Source organism: Cavia porcellus, unplaced genomic scaffold, assembly GCF_034190915.1.
Source record: "Cavia porcellus strain 051 isolate PalLab524CR breed Dunkin Hartley unplaced genomic scaffold, mCavPor4.1 scaffold_1, whole genome shotgun sequence".
NCBI lineage: Eukaryota > Metazoa > Chordata > Mammalia > Rodentia > Caviidae > Cavia > Cavia porcellus.
In genome coordinates, this window is record NW_026947484.1 from 163,264,545 (window position 1) to 163,287,102 (window position 22,558).

General features: G+C 57.7%; 1 protein-coding gene across 4 annotated transcripts; it reads right to left on the bottom strand.

Moving 5' to 3' along the window:
* Positions 1–763: 763 nt before the first annotated feature.
* Ak4 (adenylate kinase 4) lies at positions 764–21,852 on the bottom strand. 4 transcript variants are annotated; one of them, XM_063259123.1, is made up of 6 exons: positions 21,442–21,852; positions 20,946–21,107; positions 10,711–10,830; positions 7,142–7,314; positions 5,465–5,583; positions 764–4,500 (listed from the first exon to the last, which is right to left on the bottom strand). In XM_063259123.1, the coding sequence occupies exons 1-6, from the start codon at positions 21,584–21,586 to the stop codon at positions 4,386–4,388; spliced, it is 834 nt and encodes a 277-aa protein (XP_063115193.1). In that variant the 5' UTR covers positions 21,587–21,852; the 3' UTR covers positions 764–4,385. The 4 variants fall into 4 exon arrangements, with proteins under 4 accessions (XP_063115193.1, XP_023416977.1, XP_003479162.1 ...); XM_023561209.2 differs by lacking the exon at positions 20,946–21,107 and adding an exon at positions 18,020–18,901 and having other exon boundaries at positions 21,442–21,580; XM_003479114.5 differs by lacking the exon at positions 20,946–21,107 and having other exon boundaries at positions 21,442–21,840.
* Positions 21,853–22,558: the final 706 nt, after the last annotated feature.

Genomic DNA, 22,558 nt, shown 5'->3' on the forward strand with positions numbered 1-22,558 from the left:
TTTTTTTTGTCTTTTTCATTTTTATTGGTACCAGGGATGGAACTCACGACCTCACACTTGCAAGGCAGGAGCTTATGCCACTGAGCTAAATCCCCAGCCCAAATTTTTTATTTTTCCTTTTTTTTTTTTTTTAAATCGGTGAACACACACACACACACACACACACACACACAGACACACATGCCACACTGCTGAAGCCGGAGCACTGCTTCAGCTTCTCCCCAGCGTCCTCAGCTCCAGCGGTGTCTGCTCCAGGCTCGAGCAGCTCGCAGGCCCCAAGTCACCTCACTGTGCTCCCCTCCAGGCTGTGAACAGTCTCGGGAACATGCTGGATGGCTGCAGCCTGGAGCCTTCAGGGCTCATAGTGACCAAGCACAACACTCGCCCCTATTGGGGCTCGGGGACTAGGTGGCTTGAGCCACCAGAATCTTGGGAGCCTGTGGAGCCTATTTCTGTTCTCACGACACCTCCACCTTAGACTGGCTGCCCGAGCCCTGCCAGGAGACGCTGGCTCAGAAAGATCAAGCACTCAGCGGAGCAAAGGAACTCTGCAGCACACGGAGCGGCAGAGGACGCACACGTGGCTGAGGGGTAGCAGGAAACCGAGGGAGGGTGCACCCCGCTCTATTCCAGGACCAGGCTCTGCTGCCAGCTGCCACCTCGTCACACAGCAGCGGGAAGTGACCGTGGGCTGCAGGGAGGCCAGCGTGGCTCATGCCCCACCAACAGTCACAGCGCTGCCAACACTAAATAGAGAGACTGGTTCTGATGAGAAAAAGAACTTTATTTCTATCAAACTGAGAAGTAGGAATCAATCTTTAAGCCAGGTAACCAAAATAGTCAATCATACAGTGAACAAGATGCAGAGGGCACAGGACACAGGACAGAGAGCACAAGACGGCTGAGAGGCTTGAGCGAGCAAGCTCAGAATCCAAAGGCCACACATGATTAGCCCGGGCACCAGGAACCGACACCTCCAGGACAGTCACCAGGTCAGTGTCACTGAGCCACAGGCGGGTGCAGCTGGGGGCGTCACAGTGAAAAGCTGCAGTAGCTCAGCACCGCCCCAGGGACGCGCCCGCCCCAGCAGCAGGGTCTGTAAAAATCAGTAGTACAAACTTCCATGAAACTAGAAGGGCGCTCCGAGCCCTGAGGCCCCGGGAGCTGACTGAAACAGAGCACCCACTTCCCTTTCCTCTAAATATGAAATGGCTTCACCGGGGAGAACCTGAGGCCGGGTGCCCCCTCAAAAGCTCCCAACAGGACGTCTCTCATTCCAAGAGCCCGACTGTCACTGGAGGACAGGGTTCACGCCCATGCCTAGAATGGACTTCAGCCCTCTGGAAATGTCCCCCGTCCCTCACATACTGCAAGGGACACCCCAAGGCATATGGATGATGGCATTTACTCCAGCAAGAATCGTGTGACTGACTGGGCATGTTGGTGCACACCTGTAACCCCAGGACTCAGGAGGCTGAGGCAGGAGGATCACCTGAGTTCAAGGCCAGCCTGAACTACATAGCAGGAAAGGGGCCAACTCACAAGCAGACCATATGCCCATGGTGAATACCTGCTGAACCTCAGTTCTTCCGAGACACCATGGGGACTGGGAAGCCACTAAAACCAGAATCGGAAGGAGAAAGGGACTTGCACTCTACAACTCATCTCTCCCTTTGCCAAAGACAGGAGGCTGTTGTGAAAGGGAGGGGACCCTGAGGAAGTCCCCTGGTGAGCCTGAAGCCCCTGGAGCCCCGACTGCCTCTGTCTACACAGAGTCACCACAGCCCAGGATTCCAGGCAGGGGCTCTGGAAGCTCCAAGCAGGGAAAGGGAGAGGAGGGCGTGCTGTACCTCATGCATCCCCACAAGTACGAGATGCCAACACACACGGGGTCTCGGCCTCTAAACGCAGGAGATGTGGGGTGAGGTCCGCAATCTGGCTCAGAGCCTGATCCTGAGCCTGGGTCCCCAGAAAGGGACACTTTACAGAAGCCTACATGCAGGTTGGGTCAGGGCAGGCGTCCTCCCCTGGGAACCGTGCCCATCTCAGCAGCTCCAATGGCACAAAGAGGTTGAGGGTGGCAGCGCCCGGGGCTCCCCTCTTCCCTGCCACCCAGAGGCCTCCGGTGACACCAGAGCATCTGAGCCTGGGTTAGGGAGGCGGCGAGTGACATGAACCACATCCCCCGCGTGCCACTGTCCAGGTGGCGCCTTCAGAACCACATGGTGGTGCAAGGGGTGCAGGGACAGACACAGGGGCAGGTGCAGAGCATGAGCTTGGGGTACAGCACTTCTGAGGTCCCCCACTGCCCAGGCCGCACTGTGGGACCCATTCTGAGCTCTGAGGAGAAAAGTGAACTCGCTGAGAGCTTCAAGGGGCCCAGGCCCAGGCCCAGTCCCAGGTGAACGACAGGGATGGCTGGGGCAAAGGTCACAACCAAGGCCATCAGAGGGCAGCTGGGGCCCAGGAGCCAGCACAGGCCACACCTGGCTGCTGCTGAGGTCTCTTTATGCACACAGGAGGGAGCAGGGTCCAACCTCCTCTCATGGCTTCCTCACATAAGCCAGGGGGCAAGGGATAGATCGGTCACCCCAGTGACCTCAGAAGGAAGCCCCCAGCAGAAACAGCCCTCGGGATTTGGGTTCCAGGGCAGAACAAGGGCGCTCCCTTCCGGGAAGAGGCACACTTCAGGCTGGGAAAGCCAGGGTCCCTCCACTCTGCCATTCACGGGTGGTGTGAGCCACTGCCAGGGTCCCCAGATCTGATCTCCACCTCCCTTGTTTCTAAAGAGGCAGCCTCTGCCTTCTGGGAGCAGATGTCTGCACAGGCCCTGGGTCACCCTTCACTGCCAGCCTCCCATGTGGGCCTCGGGCTGCCTCGGTGGCTGGGGTGGGGGCTGGGAGCAGTGGCAAGGCGGGCACCTGTGTGCGGGGGGCGGGGGGGGGTGAGGGCACTGCTGGCTTAGGCTGCCCAGAGTCCACAGCCCAGGATCCAGTCGTGTCCCCGACCGCTGCCCATGTCCTGAAGCCACTCGCCCCCTCAAAAGGGAGGGGACCAGGGAAATGGCAAAGGCTGTCACCCTCTGAGTGACACCCTCCACAGAAACCAGAACTCAACTTCTCCATCCAAAAGTCATCTCCATAGCAACGTTGGACGGTGCCATCTCCCCAGGTTGCTCTCCACCCCGTTCCCCAGAAATCCTGAGCTTGGGCACAGGAGTGCAGGGACACAGGGCAGGGACAGGGAGGGTGGGGCTGCAGGCCCAGAGGCCACCAGGAGCAGGGGAGCTCCGGCAGGGGACAGACGGGTGCAGGAACCACAGAGGGAAGGGCGCTCCCCCCCCACAGAGGCAGAACCAGGCTTCCTTCTCGCCCCTGGCGTGACGGGTCTCATGGGTCACTTGGGGAGCAGCTGTGGACACCCGGGGTGGGGGGGGGACAGGCACAGTGGGCAGGGCCACACACACCCTTAAGGCAGCAGGGATAACCTCACTGCTCTTCCTGGGGCAGCACAGCCAGCGAGGCAGCACCAAGCCAGAACGGGGACGCCTTGTAAGAAATAGTATGGGGGGTCAGTGTTCGAACTTTCAGACCCCATGACCACCCAGGGACTGCATCTTTGGAAATGCAGGAAAAAAGGGAAGGCTCTCATCTCCCTGTAATGGCCAGGCTGTTGTCATCAGGGTGACAGCCTCCTCCAGCCCACATCTTCACCCCTCGCATACGCAGGGACAATTGGGAGGGATAGGTGTGCGCTGGGATGCCCAGGTCTGGGGGTGCGGCCGCAGTCCTCTCATGGTCCTCATCAAAAGCTCCGCCTTCCTGTTCATTGGTGACTCCATGGACTCTCGTTCCCCTCTCCACAGGCCTGAGCACCATACAGCGTTTCCTTATGAATTTCCGGTTTCTGAGCACTCTGAGGCTTTGGGATCTAATCTTTCTGAGATGAAAGGAGAGCAAGCTGGAGCCAAGCGGCTGTGGGCTCAGCTTTTGGGGCTCGGAGATCCACAGGGTCCCTGCCCTCGGTCCTGCACGTAACCACTAGCAGAAGGAAGGAAGCGGATGTCACACTCCTCCCAGTGGAAGCAGAGTCCCCCGGCACAGGGGACAAGTAGGGGCGCCAGGAGCACAGAGCTGGCAGTGTGGTGCTCCTGGACTGGGACCCAGCAGAGCTCGGGACAGGGACAGGAGCAGCTCCCGCCCGCATCACCAGGGTGCTGAGCGTACAGCTGGGAGGAGGCAGGGCTGGGAGGCCTCTGGGGACCTCGATCCTATTAAGGACCCTTTGGGTCGACGTTGCTCTAGAGAAGGCGCCACGAGCTCCCGGCTGGCTATCACCTGCGCCCCAGGAAGGTGCCGGGCCCGGGCCACCCGCCTGCCCAGGCCTCAGTTGGTGTCTTTGGACTGCAGTGGTGCAAGCTTGCTGGAGAAGAGGTTGTGGACGTAAGGCCAGATCTTGTTGGTCTCGGTCCCGGAGAACTGGTGCAGCACCCCACGGCGCCTACAAGACAAAGGCCACAGGCTCAGCCGTCCCCACTGGACACATGTGGAGCAGGGAGCAGGGGGACCAGGCAGCAACCCCCAAAGCATTGGAGCGGAGCTCAAGGTCCAGGGCCATGACGCCACGCAGGCCCTGCTTCCTCGGAAGGGTAACCCCCCCCCCCCAATGCCCTTCCCAAGAGAAGAGAACCGGCTTCGTGGTTCGGGCCTTGATCCCCGCAGCAACCACTCACAGGCCAGGGCAGCTGGGGCTGGGCCCAAGGGGCTCAGCTAAAGGTCTGTGGGGCTGGGGGGGGGCACCCACGGTGCTGTCCGTATCACAGGCTGCTTAAAACCCGTAACTTCCCCATCAATGTCTCCCTACAGAGAGAATCAGTCTTCTGTCTGTCCTGAAGCACAGGAGCCCTTTCTGCTGCCGCCACTGACTCCATCAGCCCAGAGCCCAGGACCCAGCTGCTCCGCAAGCACCAGCTTCCGGCCCCCACCAGGACCAAGGTGCCCCGCCCACTATGCCACCCTCAAAACCTAAAACCTGGGCTTCACCCCTGCCAGGTAAAGGCCCTACCCCAAGCCAACCACATCTGCCACCCAAGAGCTCCTAGGTTCCAACCCTAACACTGCAAGAGAACGGGCGAGAAAAGAGGAGGAAGAGGAGCAGAGGCTAGAGGAAAGGAGGATGGGGAGGGGAGGGGAGAAGAAGGGAGGGGAAAGGGAGAGGAAGAGGAAGGGAAGGGAGAGGAAGGGAAGGGGAGGGGAAGGGAGGGGAGGGAAGGGAAGGGGAGGGGAAAGGGAGCAAAAGGGGAGAAATCTCAGTGCCATTTTTCTATCCCAGGCAGACGTGGAGTCGAGGTCTCCAGTTCTAATGTTCATCTCAACCCCTCTCGTGGAACACAGCCCAGAGCCCACGCAGCATGGCTGAACCCGCTGGGCGGCAGCCCGTGCCTTCACCACTCCAGCCTGCTCACCTGTACAGCTCGATGACCGGCTTCGCCGCATCCTTGTACCGCCGCAGCCGGGCGGCCACTGCGTCAGGTCTGTCATCCTCCTGCTGGACCAGCGGCTCGCCAGTGACGTCATCCACACCCTGAAATGCCAGGGGACGGTGAGTATGGCCAGTGGCTCTCACCTGCTCCAGGGAGGGGCGCAGCCCTGAAGAGACGGCAGAGGGGGGCCCCCACTTCCCAGGACCTGACCTGAGCCCTCACTATCACAGCTCTGCAAGGTGGCCTGGTGGCTGGCAAACTACTTTCCATCCTGTCTGAACTTCCTGCCACCTCTCCAGCAGTAGGCCTGTCTCTCTAGCCCTCAAAATGTCCCCCAAACTGCCCAAGCCTGCCATCCCAGCATCCAGGAGGCTGAGGCAGGAGAATCACCAAGAGTCCGAGGCCAGCCTGGGCTATGTAGCCAGTTCAGCAGGACTGCATCAAAACAGCAACAAAACTATAGATGAGTGAGTGAACTTGAGCTCTGAAGATAGGAAACAAGAAACATGATGTCTTCAGGAAAATCATGAACTAGGAAAAAACTACTGACCGTCCCAGGCAGCTTCAAACCACCACACAGCCTCTCTGAGACTCCTCGGGTTCTTTGCCCAGGTCAGATGCCACCTCAGAGGGCACTGACAGGCACGGCCCCCGCAGCCACAGCCACCAGGGGCAAACGGCCAGGACTGAGCCAGTGCAGCTAAGGCAGCCCTGGTTCCCTGTGTGGCCCAGACCCTGGGAAAACCACCACTCCCACCACAGCATGGGCACGGCAGGCGCCTACACTGCTGCCCAGGGGAGACTCAGGGGAGGGATGGGTCCGGTCAGCTTGGCCCGCCCTGGTCAAGAGAGTGTGGCCCCAAGGCTGAAGGCCAAGTGCACATCCTGTCCAGGCCATGCCCTCCCCGGGACTTGTGCTCTGCAGCTGGTGCTGGCACCGGAAGACATGGGGGTGGCAGAAGGTCCCCCGTGACCTGCACGTCCCTCTTTGCCTTCCTGCCAGCCACAATGTCACAGTCACTTCAAGGACCTCAGCTCTCAGAAGGAGCTGGGGACGGGGCCAGGGCTGATGGGCTCCTCGCGCCTGGGTACACAGCCATGCAAGAAGCAGGCGCCCTGGAACCGCAGGTGCTCTTTTGGTGAAGCTGGGTTTTGGAAAAAGTCTTGGTAGAAGAGCCTTTAGATGTCCTAAGAATCTTTCAGGCCAGGTATGGTGGTGCATGCCTGTGATCCCAGCCCTGGGAGGCTGAGGCAGGAGGATGGATGTGAGTTCAAAGCCCACCAGGGCTTCACAGGGAGACCCCTCTAGAATATGTGACTGAATGAGGAGGCTGGGCAGGAATTGCCAAATTACTGCCTCTGTTTTGGTTTAAAGCCAGGGTCTTACACGTGCTCCGGGCTGGCCTCACACTCCCACCACACCTGGCTTTAACACTTGTTGAACAAAACCAAAATCCCCTCTTTTCCCGGGGACCCATCAGCAGTCGATGCTCCTGACCTGTCTTTACTGTGACCTCCCCGACCACCACTGCACATGGACTCCTGCTGCTGCTGCTGCTGTGAGCAGCTGAGCCCTACCCACCCACCGCCCACACCCCTCCACCCACTGCCCACCCCATCCCGGAGTCAGGCCGTCCGGCAGTGGTCTGCAGGTCTCACCGGCACGAGTGGTGGGTTGAAGTCCAGGTTGTAGACGCGGCCGCTGGGCAGGTGGACCCAGCGCCGGCTGAGCCGGTCTTTCAGGGTCTCGAAGGGGATGTTCAGGCTGATGACCAGGTCCAGGTCGCAGACCCTGTCCAGGGCTTCAGCCTGCCCGATGGTCCGTGGGAAACCTGGGCATGAGCACATTTGCGTAAGGCTCGCTCAGCAGCTCTGGAATCTCAGCGGAAGTCACCCAGAAAGGACATGAACTGAGGTCCCCATCCGGCCCTGGCACTTCGAGCTGGGAGGAAATCCACTATTTTACCCCGCACCTGCATCTGCTAAGTTCCACCATCAGTGGGTCTCGGGGTTAAGCCAGGAAGCACCGTTAGCCCTATCTGGCTTCTCTTTCTCTGAAATAATCCGCCCCCAGGTGGCTCCCACACACTAGTGGTGACAGTGAAGTCCCACCGGCCACAGGACCCTTAGGTTGACCCTGCATCGGGCCCAGGTTTCAGCCACGGCCCTGCCCCACGTTCTAGAGCTCCAGGAGGCTGATGCAGGAGAATCCCAAGTACAGGTCCATACCAGGCAATATAAGAACTGAGTCTCAAAATGAAATGCATCTCTGTGGACAGCAGGGCTGGGTCCAGTCCCTGCCCCGGGAGGTCGTGGACGTGGAGAGCAGGGTTCTCTTAGGTTGTGGGTGCAGCTCGGGTGAGGTACCTACCCAGTGTGTGCGGGACCCTGGCTGGGGCCTCAGAACCACAGAAAGCAAAACCAAGACACACACCTGGTTTGTTTCTGAGGTTCTCCAGGCAGTGCTGGGCTCGCCCTTCAGTTAATTCTTTAGCCATTGGCTCTGGAAAGGGCCGTATGGCCAGGCTGATGCGGCCACAGCCAGGCACCCGCAAATCTGGCAACTGGGCAGCTCCAGTACAGCAGGGGTCGGGGACTCACCCACAGCAATCACGCGCATGCACACACACAGACACATACCAACACAGATCCACACCCCAGCTGGGCCCCTAGGATTTCAGCCACGCCCTGCGTTCACCCACGTGCGCCAGCAGGTGGCAGCATTCATGCTTCCCTGTGAGGGCCGGCAGAGCGCCCGGAGCAGTGCTAACAGCATGGCTCTGGTAAAACAGAGCTCCAACTCTGTATTAAAAGCACAAGCTTCCTCTTCCAGGCAGCCACACAAAGGACACGACCGCCCGTAATCCCAGCACTCTTGGAGGCTGAGGCAGGAGGATCCCAAATTCAAGCCCACCCTGAGCAATTTAGCAAGGTTTAACGAAGTAATCTAAAAAGGCTGGAGCCCAGCTTAGAGGCCCTTGGTTAAAGACTCAGTACTGCAAATAAACCCCCACCTCATGCATCCACACCAAGCTGCTCCCCACTCCCCTAACCCTGCTGCCCCACCACTCACCCCACCCCCACACATCCCAACAGCCAAACAGCCCGAAAGGAGAAATCTCATGGAGCTGAAATTTCCTTTGGCTGCCCTTCCCAGACTGGCCTTGAAAGGGATCCTCCTGCCTCGGCCTCCCAGAGTTCTGCGATCACAGGCACATGCCACCATGCCTGGCCAGCCAGTTTATTCTTGAAACATACTCAACATTCAACAAGAGCAACAGAAAAACACTGCCCGGAGCACTTCCTAAAAGATGCAGTGGGTGACAGTGTGGGTCCCCACAGCCTCCAGAGACCTGCTTCATCCCCATGGGTGATGTCCACTTTGAAAGATGAACATGCAGAGGTCAGGCAGGCAGCCATGGACATCAGCCTGGCCAGGGACACCCATGGCAACAGCAGAGCCCTCCCAGCACCTGGTGCTTTCCTAGGCTGCCCTCCCCACCAATCAGGGACACAGCCCGGAACAGACCTGTGCCCTCAACACCCAGGACTCAGACTTCAGAGAAACAGCTCCCCTCAGAAAGCCAGGTGGAACCACCCCGGGACATGCCTGTCTCCAACACTCTATCAATCCCTTCCACTTTGGCTGGGTGTGGCACTGCACACCTGTGATTCCAGTACTTGGGAGACTGAGGGGGAGGGTGGTTCTGAGTTTGAGACCAGCCAGGGCTACAAATAAAACCCTGTCTAAAAAAATGAAGGAAAGAAAGAGAAAGACAAAGCCCTGCTCCCTCTTCCTGCACATGCACACACACGCACGCACACACACACACACAATGCTGGACAGAGCCAGCCACACCACAAGGCCTTCCTGAGCCCCCCACCCCAGCGGCCACTTCCGCATAGCCATGTGGAGCCCTGGTGGTGTCACCTGTCACCAGAGCCCCCACCCAGCCCACACACTGGGCTCAGTGCCCAGGACACAAGGCTTGTCGCTGAGCTTGGGGACAGAGTCTGCATCCCACCAGATGGACAGCCTGGGACCAGATGGCTTCTCGGGAGGACACGGCACAGGAGGCAGCCAGAGCACTGCAGAAACGGCTGCAATGGGCAGAGCTGTGGGCAAAGGGGGCCATCCGTTCGTCCATCCTCCTGTCCATCCGTGCTTCCATCTATCCATCCACCCATCTGTACTTCCATCTATCCATCCATCCGCCCATCCGTGCTTCCTGCCAGCCAGCCTTCTATCTATCCGTCCATCCATCTGTCCATCGGCCCATCTGCCCATCCATTCACCTACCCAGCCATGAATCTAGCTTTTTTTTGGTACCGGGGATAAACTCACAGCCTTGTGCTTGCCAGGCAGGCGCATACACCACTGAGGTAGATCCCCTGCTTGTTACCCATCCATGCATCTTCCATTCGTCCATCCAACCTCCTATCTGTCCATCCAGCCACCTACCCATCATCCACTCATTCTGTCCCCATCTATGCATCCACCCATCTTCTGCCAATTTATCCTCTCATCTATTCTCCTGTCTGTTCTCCTTCTACCCACCCATTCATCCTCTCATTTGTCTGTCCACCCAGCCTCCCATCCCACCATCCATCCATCTGTCCATCACCCCATCCTTCCCTTCCACTCATCCCTGTGGCCATCACTCTCGCCAGGATGCTGTCCGCCCCCTGCTCAGGCCTCTCCACTCTGCAGGTCTTTACACAGTTGGCTCCCTCCCGGGTGAGAAGCCCACAGAGCGGGGCAGTACTACTGTCATGAACATCTGGAAGCATCAGGAGATACGGATGCAGTCCCAAACTGCTGGGCTGTGGCACACACAGGGTTCCGCGGCCCCCAGAGCTGCCATTCAGCACCCAGCCTTGTGCCGCACACATGCCCTAAGCTGTGCCTGGGTCTGTTACATTGCAAAGGAAAACCCACAGCCCACAGCTGCCACCAAGCAGCCCTTGGAGACTGAAGGAAAGAGCCTCAAATTTAAGATGAGTTCCAGGACCCGGGCACACAGGCGCACACCTGAAAACCCCACACTTGGGAGGCTGAGGCAGGAGGACTGCTATGAAATGAAAGCCAGCCTGGGCTCCATGGCTTGCACGTGGCCAAATCATAACGCTCTCTAAACCGCAGGAAGTTTGGGGGTGTAAGGACTCTCTGGTCTGCAAGGACTAAAGGAGGGGTGAAGGAACTCCAAAGCCCAGTTCCTGTCACTCACCGTCCAGCAGCCAGTGCTGGTCACTGCGGAGCTCCAGCTCGGACATCATGAGCCGCGTGATCACGTGGTCCGGCACCAGTAGGCCCTTCTCCAGGTACTGCCTGGCCATGTGTCCCACCTCTGCAGGGACAGGAGAGGGATGTGAGGCAGCCTCCACAGCGGGGACCTCCTCCACCCCTGCCCCCAGGGACAGGGAGAGGCCACCCCAAGATCTGAAATGCCAGCTTCACCGGCACCATGATGCCCGTTCAGGCCACCTGCTCCCGTGGATGCCTTCAAGACACAGAAACCCACACACAGTCAGACGCAGACACGGGAACAAGACCCCGTGCTCAGGAGGCTGAAGCAGGAGAGTCACCTCAAGTTCAAGGCCACCTTGGGCTACGCAGTGACTCCAAGCGCAGGCTGGACTACGTCACGAGACCTCATGTCAAAAAGCCAGAAAAGAAAGAGGAGCGGAAGTCAAACTGTCCTTATTTGTAAACAACGGAACCTTATAGTGAGAAGACCCCACAGAGGTCACCAAAAGATGAAGAGTGCAGGCCAGCTCACCACGGAGCACAACACAAGGCCAACCCTAAAACCCAGCCGCTTTCCTAGTCCATTTCCCCGCAGAATGGGGGAAAATACAAGCTGGAATCAGTGGAGTCCACTGTAACACTGAGAAACACACTTCCAGTTTTCAGCCACAGCGAATAGAGTGCAGATTTCCAAAGCCTGAGGCCACCTGCCCTCTCGCACTCGTCCCAGGTAGCCAGGCGACAGGACTGAGGACATCACTGGAAGATGCCCTCCCCAAGTCCAACTTCCCGGGCAGCCGCTTCCCGAGCTATGGTTTCTGCGTGTGATAGCTGCCCGCTGGCGGAGACCCACAGTGAAACCACCACCCGAGGGTGGGCGCCTGTGAGACCGGCTTGGGCAGGCACAGCGCTGCACACCTGTCATCCCAGCACTGGGGAGGCTGAGGCAAAAGACTCTTCCAGGCTACCATGGGCTACATAGCAAGACCCTGTCTCAAAAAATCAAATTAATTAAATAACTTAAGAAAATGAAAATTCCCACCACACTGTATTTTCGCCTGCAAGGACACCCATGTATGGCTCCATTTCACGTGAGTGCTGTGGGGGCGCCGCAACAGTCCTGGTGTCCATCTAGAATCCTTACTGGGCAGTGTGCGCCTCGGGTCCTGAGAATCTCAAGGAAGCACAGAGCTGTCCCCACCCCTGCTGGAGTGGCTGGGCCCCCCACTGTCCACAGCTGGCCCTGTCTCCTCAGAGCTGGAGATGGGACCCTGGCCGCCCGCTGAGCCACCTCCTGCTCCTCTCTTTCACTTTGAGGCACGGTTTCCAAGTCGCTGAGTTGTCCAGGTTGGAATCACACTTATGGTCCTCCTGCCTCAGCCTCCCAGAGTGCTGGGATGACAGGTGTTAGGCCTGCCTTCAGGAAAAATTAGGGTACAAGAATGCTCCCCTATCTTTTCCTGGCATGACCCAAATAAAAGTAAGAAAGCTTTACTTCTATTTTCCTGCCGAAAGACTCTGCCCATTTTGGCCAGGCGTGGTGACACGGTTTCAGCTGAGCAACCCAGGAGGCTGAGGCAGGAGGATTGATCACAAGTTTGAGCCCAATCTGGGGAACTTATCAAGGCCCATCTCAAAATGCAAATATAGAAGGGGCTGGGACCTGGCTCAGCATGAAGGCCTCGGTTCAAACCCTGGAGGCTACCTCAAGAATCTTCTCACACTGCAGGGTTTGCGCCTGCCTGGGTTTCCTCGCCTGTCAGGTAGGGACCAGAGCAGCACAGGGTTCTGGGTGCCATGCCCATCCTCAGAGCACAACTGAACTCACTTAGCCTCACTAATGTGAGTCCATCAGCGGCAGGGCCGAGGCTCAAACTCTGGGTGCCAGCACCACTGCCCCTTTCCCTGACCAAAGTGCCATGCTGCCCCCCATCCCCAGCCACTGAGCCCCCTGGAAGCAGAACCCAGTGGCTGCCTGCCTTGGGGATGGTGGGGACACAACTGTGTGCAGCTCGGATGAGGCTGCACCGTCAGCCCCGAGGGGATGTGGGACCTCGCTCAGGCCCAGGGCAGTGTCCAGTGCCAAGAGCAAGTGGCTCCGGCCACCTTCTCCCAAGCCAGGCACCCACAGCCCTGGGCACCATTCCCTCTTTTGCCTGCCACCTCCACATACTTCCCACAGGTGCAACACACAGTAGGCTAAGGCAGGAGGATCACTATGGATAAGGGGCCGGCCTGGGCCACACAGTGAGACTGCTCTCCAAAGACTCAGACTGCAGTGCAGCAGCATGGCCCCTGAGTGCAGGCCAGCCCCTCCCTCAGCGAGCTCTGACTATGGAGGACAAAGATGACCAACCCAGCAGGGCAGCTATCAGCCAGCAAGTGTCAGAACCCTGCTCCCCTCCCGGCTAGGAAAGGTCACTGCCTCCACACTCCTGGAGCTCAAGCCGGGGCTCTGACAAGGAAAGAGCCCTCCCTGCAAGCAGTGGCGTGTACGCCCCGAAGCTGATGATCTTAACACCCACAGAACACGCCAAACACGGTGAGTCATGGCTCAGACCGGCAGGTGAGGCTCAGGGCATCCTCTCGGGGAAGGCTGCCGAGACCCTGCCATCCTGTCTCTGTCTGTCTCTCTCTTGGTGTTTTGAGACAGGGCGTCACTATAGTTCCAGTCTGGCCTTGAATGCACTCTCAACCCCTAGCTGGCCTCCAACACATGGAGATCCTTCTGCCTCAGCCTCCCAAGTGCTGGGCCAGCTGCCTCTCCTTCAGTCTCCATCAGGCAGACAAGCTTCCCCTTGAGAGTCTTCTCATAAACCCCAAGCTACGGGGCTGGGGATTTAGCTCAGCGGCATAAGCGCCTGCTTGCAAGTGCGTGGTCGTGAGTTTGATCCCTGGTACAAGGAAAAAAAAAAAAAAAAAAAAAAGTTCAAACCCCAAGCTACAGAGACCTGCAAGCTTTTGCTGAAGAAAGCGGCAGGAGGGCACATGGAGGGTTTCCAAAGCCTTGAAAAGATGAGCTCAGTCCCACTGCCTCTGTGCCCTCCATCACCCCAGGACTGAGACCCCAGCGAGGAGAGGGGACCTCGGCTCATGGTCCAGGGTCAGGCTGGGGCGGAGTCGGATTGTGTCCTGGCAGCCAAGGCTGCTGGAACCTGTCCTCCGTACCAACACGGAAGGTAAATAGGAGAAAAACGGTCTCTAACCGTGGTGGAAACCCAAGTTTATGCAAAGTACAATTCGTATCTCCCTGCCTCTAATCTGAGGATTAAAGGCCAGTGTGGTTGTGCACACTTATTGACCAGTACACCCCTCCTCGGTCCCCAAACATCAGCCATTGTCTCAGGAGCTCCCGGCCTGCACCCAGGGAACAGGACCCCCCCACCCAGGCCAGCCAGGGTAGAATGTGAACCCAGATCTGAGGGGCTTCAGGCTCCTCCTGGGAGAAACACAACAACTTCAGCTGACCCAGTGCCACCTGGACACTGCCTTCACTGTCCACAGCCTGGGACTGAAGGTCGTGCCTGTGGCCCAAGTCCAGACACACACACACTCTCAAACACACACACACACACACACACACACACACACACACACTCACATGGTGGCAGAGGTGCAGCCCTGACACAGCAGAAGGGAAAAACCTCCAGGCACTCAAAGCTGGATGAGGCAGTGGCCACCGCAGCAGGTGGCGACACAAGGCCACCCTGGACATCGACGGCAGGACACAGACAAGAACAAGCCCTCACAGTGCCTCCCTGAAGCCCTGAGAAAGCACAACGAAACCTGGAGCTGCCCGCAGAGGAGATCAGACATTCAGCCTACACCGCAGACTTGATTCCTTCAGAAGCTCGACTGCTGGGGTTCATGAGAGTAGAAACCTTGTTTAGCCTTTCAGAAAAACTGATGGCAGGAGGTGGTGTTTACAGCTACCACGTAAAGAAGCTGGGGGCCCAGGCTCGTGTGACCCGCGCTTTGTAATTCTACAGACTATGCTTTTCTTAGCAAGAGGCAGGGTAAAGGAACCCCTGGTTAAAATCTAGGAAAACAAAGCAAAATGTCCCAGTCAGACGCAGCAGCAGCTCAGCGCCTCACAGGCCTTAGAGAAACCTATCCCATCAGACAAGAGGAACTGCCCCAATCCGAACCACGCTGCTTAAGAAGCACAAGAGTGGTGGCACCCACCTGTGTGCCACCACACTCGGGAGGCTGAGGCAGGAGGATCCTGAGCTCAAGGCCAGCATGAACTACAAAGTGAGACTCTGTCCCAAAACATCAACAAACAAATATTAATACAACACAAACAACCCAACAAAAGCCTTGTAAGAAATTGAGTGCAGGGCTGGGGATTTAGCTCAGTGGTGTAAGCACCTGCCTGGCAAGCTCTAGGTCATGAGTTCAATCCCCGGTACCAAAAAAAAAAAGAAAGAAAGAAAGAAATTGAGTGCATATTTTACTTTGTAAATTCTTTCAAGGCAGAGACCATTTCTTACTCTTATTAACTCTTGGAAAAACAGATTTTGCAAGTGTTATGTTAAACATCTACCCACTTTTCTGCTGAAACTATGACACTATTTTTAGTCCTAGTCAGATTCTAGAAACTTCCACACAATCACTGATAACTGACTGATGACTTCACCTGGAATTAGGAAACAGTTTTTCAGCTATGGCATCAAAAGCCCAAGGCACCAAAGAAAAAAACAGACCAATTGGTTTCATCAAAATCAAACACTTGTGCTCCAACCCAGGCATGCTGGTGCACATCTGTCATTCCAGCACTCAGGAGACTGAGGCATGAGGGTCACTGTGAGTTCAAGGTCAGGCTGGGTCACACAGCAAGACCCTGACTCAAAAGGACCATAAAGAGAAGCAGCAGCCAACCCCCCCCCCCCCACACACACACACACAGACCACTATGCGGTACCCGTAGCCAGCATGGCCGGGAGAACCAGCCAGCCACGCCTCAGAGAAATCACAGCCAATGTGGAAAGCACCTGGGACACCACAACTCGCTTGTCCAGAGGAACCCAGAAAAATGTCAAGACGAAGGAACAACAGGCAGTCTCTGGCCTCCAGCCCACAGGGAACAAGTCCAGGAGATGTAAACATGGAAGAGACAGGAGTTTCTGAAGCGGGGTGACTGAGGTAAAGAGACAGCTTCAGAAAGCTGTGGAAGAAATGAGCTCAGACGGATCTCAGGGAAAGAGGGCGAGAGAAACATAATGAAGGCACCGCTGAGCGCATCTAAAGACGACGCGGGTAAAAACAAATAGAGGAGCACAGGAACATGAGGGAAACCTTCAATGAACAACATGTGAAAGACTGAGAATGCATGAAAGGATTCAGAGAGACATACAGGAAATTAAAAACTCCATTGAAAGCCGAAAAAACCACTTGAAAGAAACTGAAGACAGACTTTCAGACTATCAAGACAGGGTTACAGCTAGCAATCTCGAAAGGAAAGCTCTCTTAAAAATAACAAGGAACCAGAAATAACAATTCAATGGCTGCAAGATGACGCAAAGAAAAATAATTTAAGACTATTAGGTGTCAGCACAAAAGCAGGGGTCAACACAAATGACATCAAAAGAATAGCAGGAAACTTCCCAAGCATGGGCAAAGGACCTGACATACAGGTAAGTGAGGCACACAGAACTCCAGCCAGCCAAAACCAAAACAGATCTGTGCCCAGACATAATCATCAAGACCCTAGAAATTCAGCACAAGAACAGAATATCGAAAGCTGTTAGGGAGAAGGAACAGATCAGTGTAAAGGAAAGCCTAACAGAATCACGGCAGACTTCTCAACACAGACCAGCAGGTCAACAAGAGCTTGGAGTGAAATACTGCAAGTCCTGAAAGGAAACAACTTCCAACCTAGACTGACATACCCTGCAAAGCTATCTTTCAAAACAGATGGGGAGTAAGACGCTTCCATGACAAAGAACAATTGAAGGAATCCATGACCACCAAACCCACCCTACAGAGCACTGAAGGACATTCTAGAGGGAGATAGAAATGACCACAGCAGCAGAGGGGGCTCCTTGAAGAGGGCAGACCACTGAATGGAGGGAAAGCAGGTAGCCAACAGCAGGTAGAGACGAGCGAGTGCATATTGGCCACAACCATTAATGTAGAGGCTTCAGTTAACCAATAAAAAGAAACACAGAGCGGATCAGGAGACAGGATCCATCAATATGCAGCATAGAAGGTACATTTAACGCAAAGGGAAATTCATAGACTGAAAGTCAAAGGGGAGAAGACAACGCTCTGTGCAACAGGGAACCGGAAAAAAGCAGCAGCTGCCCCCAACCGCAGAGCCAGGAAGACTCGGCATTTTTACGAGGTGGAAAGCCTCTTGGCCACGAAGGAGGATGACGCTGAGGCTCCTATAGGTGAACGGGTACAACTTGTGGCCACGCTCTGGGATGAAACAGCTGGTACTCACACAGGTGAGCACCGTCTCCCCAGCATAACAGGCAGAGGAGTTCATGGGCTCCAAAATGTACAGATGCTATGAAAGTGAAGGGGGCAGCGTCTGAACAGGGAGGGCGGCAGCCACTGAGAGTTCCCTAACCCTTGTTTTGGGGCCCTGCATCTTTTCACTATTGTTTTGTCTGGTTTTATTACTGTATCTGATGGAACGGTAGCCACTGCTGATTTCCTACTCTCTTGTTTTGAAATCCTGTATCATATTCACCGCTCTGCTTTGATTGGCTCTATTCTGTTTTATTTAGCTTGGTTTTATTCTCTTCAAAAAAAAAATTTTGAAAAAATTTTAAGGATCATAAAAAAATTTTTAAACATAGCTAGCACAAATGTCATGGGCCAGAGCTAACCGCCCCACCAGGCCTGGAGCCATCCCAGCAGTCACAGGACGCTGGCCACTGGTCAGTGTCATCACCAAGTGCTGAAAGCTAGAAACCAGCGGATGCCTGCTGCCTGACAGTGTGGATCAGCATGCAACCGAGGGGCAGCTAGTGCTGGCTGGGCCTCAAGGGGGGGCACTGCTTACAGGGGACATCTGCCTCCCTGTGGCCCTGCACGCATGGATACCTCTGCTACGGAACTGTGGGCCTGGCGGAGGGCAAACAGCTAGGGCAGAGGTGAGGGGAGCCCCAAAAGCCGCTTAGACCACTTATGCTCCTGAAAAGCTTCACCTGCTGAGGGAATCACCTGGCGGGGACCGGGTGTCACAGACGCGCCCTCGGGAGCCCGGGGAAGGCGCTACTCAGTGGCTCAGACCAGGACTTAGAGCAGTCAGCAGGATGCTGCCCTTGGAAACTCACAGTATGCAGGCCAGGTGCAACCCTGCATGCCTCTAACCACAACACTCTGGGAGGCTGAGGCAGGAGGAAGTCAACTTTCAGCTTCCCGGGGCTGGCACTCCCCCACTCCAGGTTCTGACCCTTCCCAAACTCGTAGGATCGCTGCTCTCATGGACCTCCATATGCAGAAGGCCTGGTTAATTGTCGGTGCCAAAGTGTGGCTGGACACTGCAGGGGTCCACCAGGCCCCTCCAGTCAGCTTCAGTGTGGAGCCTGAGCGAGACCACACCTCCAACCACAGCTCTGCAGCACCCGGACTGCATGGCCACCACGAACCCTCTCTGTTTAGCCAGAGAGCAGGCCTCTCTCAGCCTTAGGTTTTATTTTGCTTTTTGTTGTTCTTGAGACGGGCCTTGCTCTGTGGTTCAGGCCTCGAATTCACAGCAGATGCTCCTGCCTCAGCCTCCCGCACGCAGAGATAAGTCTTAGTGATAAAGCAGATTTGGACGCGGCGCAGACCTCTGACTCTCGTGCCTAGTACATGTGATGTATCATAACCCTCTCCCCGAGTTGGTCCTCAGAAACTGTCCTGCTTATGTAAAACACGTGTCCACACTCAATGAAGACCCAACACTGAGGCCTTTGAACCAGGTCCTTTTTCCAGAGCAGCTCCGCCCCCATCTAATTGGACCCACGAGTCCCTGCTGCCGAACCAGCAAGGCTGTGGTTAATATTAATTAGGGGCAGAAACAGGTTTGTTCTTGAATATCGTCCCTCGCAGCCAAGGCCAAGATGATTCCAAGTGGAAACTGGCCAAGCTTCCTGTGCTTGAGACAGAACCTCCGCAGAACAACATGACTGTAATTCCTCCTTCAGCAGGCTTCTCCAGCCTTCAGGGCAGCCCTAGCAAAAAAGCAACCACTGTCAAAAAAGGATTTTTTAAGGCAGGGTCTTGCAGTGTAGTCCAGACTAGCTTTGAGCTCATTACATAAACCTTGACCTTGGGCCGATCCTTCTGCCTCAGCCTCCCAAGTGCTGGGATGATAGGCATGCACTATCACACCTGGTTTAAAATCTTTAATGGGGGTTGGGATTTAGTTCAGCGGCATAAGCACCTGCCTAGCAGGCACAAGATCATGAATTCGATCCCTGGTACCAAAAAAAAAGAAACCTTTAATAGGCTGCAGGGCACCCTGTATGTGCAGACGCTCATCTCACACCCATACACACACCCACAGAAAAAGACTAACCTCCCAGCCACTGGCAAGGGGAGGCAGCTCTCTGGGTATTGCCTTGAGCAGCAGAGGAAAAGATCTCAGGCCAAAGACCCGGCAGGGCAGGCAGGGTGGGGCCGGAACCTTCCATAAACTTGGGCCTGCAGAGCCCCAGGCATCAAGGCGCTGGTCCAGATCCACTGCAAACACAAACTGCCTCCCATTTGAGCTGGAGGAACAGAACATACCACTGTACAGGCTAACTTCTACAGAAATGAGACAGGATTTGGGATCTGGCCAGGCTTTGGTAGCACAAGCTTGTCTTCCCAGCATCGGGAGGCTGAGGCAGGAGGATCACAATTTCTAGGCCAACCTGGACTATATAACCTCAAAAATAAAAACAAAAACAAAAAGGCTCTGTGATGCAGGCTGTGAGCCCAGGCAGTTTGCCAGATGCCAGTCTGCAAGCAGAAGGGCTGGAGAGGCAGGTCAGTGCAAAGGCCCCGGTTCAGTCTCCCGTACTGCAAACAAAAATAAAATTAAACAAAGTGTGCACTGATGGAAGAGATGAGCGAGCAGGGACGCCGGAGCGGCCCTTCTGCAAGGGCGGCTGTCACTGGGCAGCGGCTGCAGGACAGCAGGGTGCCAGGAGCCTCCTTCCTCTGGGCAGCCGGGCGCCAGCCCCCAGTGCGGGTGGCAGGGCACTGGGCAGCGCTCAGCCCGGGCCGGAAGCCAGCCGCCCGCCTGCCCGCCCGCAACGGCCTGCCACCACTGCCCCTCTTCACTGGGTAATATTTGGAAATCGGTTCAGTGAGAGGTACTTGGTTGCCAAAGGAAAAAGAAAAAGAAAAACTTGCACTTTCACATTGCTCAGACCCGGGAAGTGAGGCTGGGGACTGCTGGATGGTGGCACCAAGAAGCAGAGAAACAGTCAGGGCAGGGAAGGCTTTTGAAAACGATGGATTGAAAACAGCAGCGGACAGTTCACAAAGGCTCAGCGCAGGAATGAGCATCCCACACCCCCATGAAAGGGGCCAGGTCCACAGGGAACGCTGCAGGCCGCCAGAGAACCGAGTGCCAAGGCCACTCGGAGGGTCTCTCCAGCCTGGTCCTCACTGCTGTCTCCACCCCAGACCTTCAGGCAGCTCAGACCACACCAAATACAGAGGGGATGATACCAGGCCCAGCCCCCTCTGCCACCCCTCCCCGTGAACCAGGGTGGGGTGGTGGAAGGAGGGGCCAGGAATGGGCAATGTAGACTCCTGCTTCGACACCAGCTGTGAAAGCGCTCCCCCCAGTGACCCACAGGCCTGGGATCCCAACACTCGGAGGCTGAGGCAGGTAGATGGCAAGTTCAAGGCCAGCATGAGCTTAGTGACTTAGTGAGAACCTGTCTCGAAAACAAAAAGAGCGGAGCATGCGACTCCCTGCAAAGGCCCTAGGTTCAATCACCAGTTGAACAGAAAACAAAAGTTCCTATCCCTGGGAGGGGAAAGGAAAGAATATAAGGGGCTCAAATACAGTGTGGTCAAAAATCCTGCAGGAGGCGCCCCCTAGCCCGCGCCAAACAATGTGAAACAAGAGGAGGGCAGAACCTAAAACAGGAGGGGACGGTGCTGTCACCCTGTCCCGTGTCCAGAGTGCGAGTCAACACTCCCCTGTGCCCTGCTCCCCGTCCTCCTTGGCATGCAGTGGGTGGGGTGATGAGCTTGTCCCATGCGTGGGCCGCGCACCTGTAGGGCCGAAGGGCACAAACAACGGGAGGGGGAGGGGGCTGGCAGGAAGCAAGGACTCTGCGGACGTCCACCCCGACAGGACTGGGGTGCTGGGGACGGTCGGCCTGAAGGGCCACGACGTCTCCTGGCCTCTCCTCGCCAGCGGCTTTGCACCGTGCCCTAGAACGCAAGAGGTCGCGCCCAGGTCCCCGCGGCCGCGGACTCCCACAGGTGGGCGCGCACCCCTAAGGGCAGGCCGGGGGCCCCCGAGCCCGGGTGAAAGAGGGACCAGGTAGGGCGACTCTGCCCCCACCGCGTCCCCGCCTCGTTCCTGCCGCCCCACCCGCGAGCCTGCATGCGCCCCGGCACGTAGGACTCGGCGGCCGGCGAGCGGAACGCTGCGCCCCCGCCCGGCCACCCCGGGACGACCCGCCACCCCGAGGGCTCGGCCGCCGCGGCACCCGTGGACCCCGGCCGCCGCCCCCGACTCCCCGGAGACCCCCGGCGGGCTCACCGGAGCCGGCGCGCAGGCTGTCGCGCAGGAAGCGGCCGCTGGACAGGTGCTGCAGGCCGAAGCTGTGCGCAACGCGCTGGCTCACGGTGCCCTTGCCTGAGCCCGGCGGCCCAAGCACCGCGGCGCGCAGCAGGCGGGCAGCCATGGCGGAGGGACCGAGCCGGGCCGGACCGGGCCGGGGACTGCGGAGCTGGGCCAGGCCCCGACGCCGCGCCTGCCCCGCCCCCCGGAGATCGCGCACGTGGGCCGCGCGCTGTCACCGCCCCGGAGCCCGCCCCAAGCACAACCCCGCCGCGCGGCCGAGTGGGCGCCTCTCCTGGCGCTCGCACCCCGGCCCTCGCCTCTGCATGGGCGGCACCGCCTCCGCCGCCTCGGCCGCCGCGCGGACTCGCGCCTACGTCAGCGGGGCCCGGGCTCGGGGCGGCCCGCGCCCCCTCCTCCCCGCTCGCCCCGCCCCGCCCATAGGCCACACCCACACCCCCGCCCTACCGATAGCCCGGTCTCGCCCATGGCCCCGCCCCGTTCTTGTGACCACGCCCTGTAACCACGCCCATTTTATGGCCCCGCCCCGCCACGTGCTTGGAGCCCACGCGGCGGGGCGCTGGGGCGGAGACGTGGACCGGGCGGCGGAGAGGACGGAAAGGCGCAGCTCCTGCTCGCTCAGGGGCCACGGCTGGGGCGGGGCGGGTTCCGTGTGCGAGCCCGCGGGGCAGACGGGCCGGGCGCTTCCTCCGTTCTTTCCTCCGGAACCATCAGCCTGCACCCCCGGGTCGGGAATCCCCATCCCCGGGCTGCGGGGGCACCCCGACCGGGGGTCTCCTCTGCTCCCCGCCGCGTGCTGCTGGGTGGGAGCGGGAGCGCGCGCCGGATCTCCCTGCAGGGCTTCTAGAACGACTGTGCCAGGCTGCAGCCAGCGCCTGGGAGGCTGAGGCAGGAGGGTCTCCAGAGCCTGGAGTTCCAGCGGCCCGGGCGCCTCCCTGTGGTGGGGTCCGCGCAGCGCGGACGCTGTGACTTTCCACAGGAAGCAGCCCGCCCGCCCCCGCAGCCCCATCTCGCCAGACCTGGCGCTGTCTTCCGCCTGGGAAGCATCCCTGCCAGCGCCGCCTGGGGGCCCTCG

Bases quoted from the DNA above. Each gene is read 5' to 3' on its own strand.
- Ak4 (XM_063259123.1), bottom strand. From the start codon at position 21,586: ATGGCTGCCCGCCTGCTGCGCGCCGCGGTGCTTGGGCCGCCGGGCTCA. The intron at 21,108-21,441 runs GTGAGCCCGCCG...CTTGCGTTCTAG, and splicing joins CAGCCTGCGCGCCGGCTCCG to GGCACGGTGCAAAGCCGCTG. The intron at 5,584-7,141 runs GTGAGACCTGCA...CTGGCATTTCAG, and splicing joins TCAACCCACCACTCGTGCCG to GGTGTGGATGACGTCACTGG.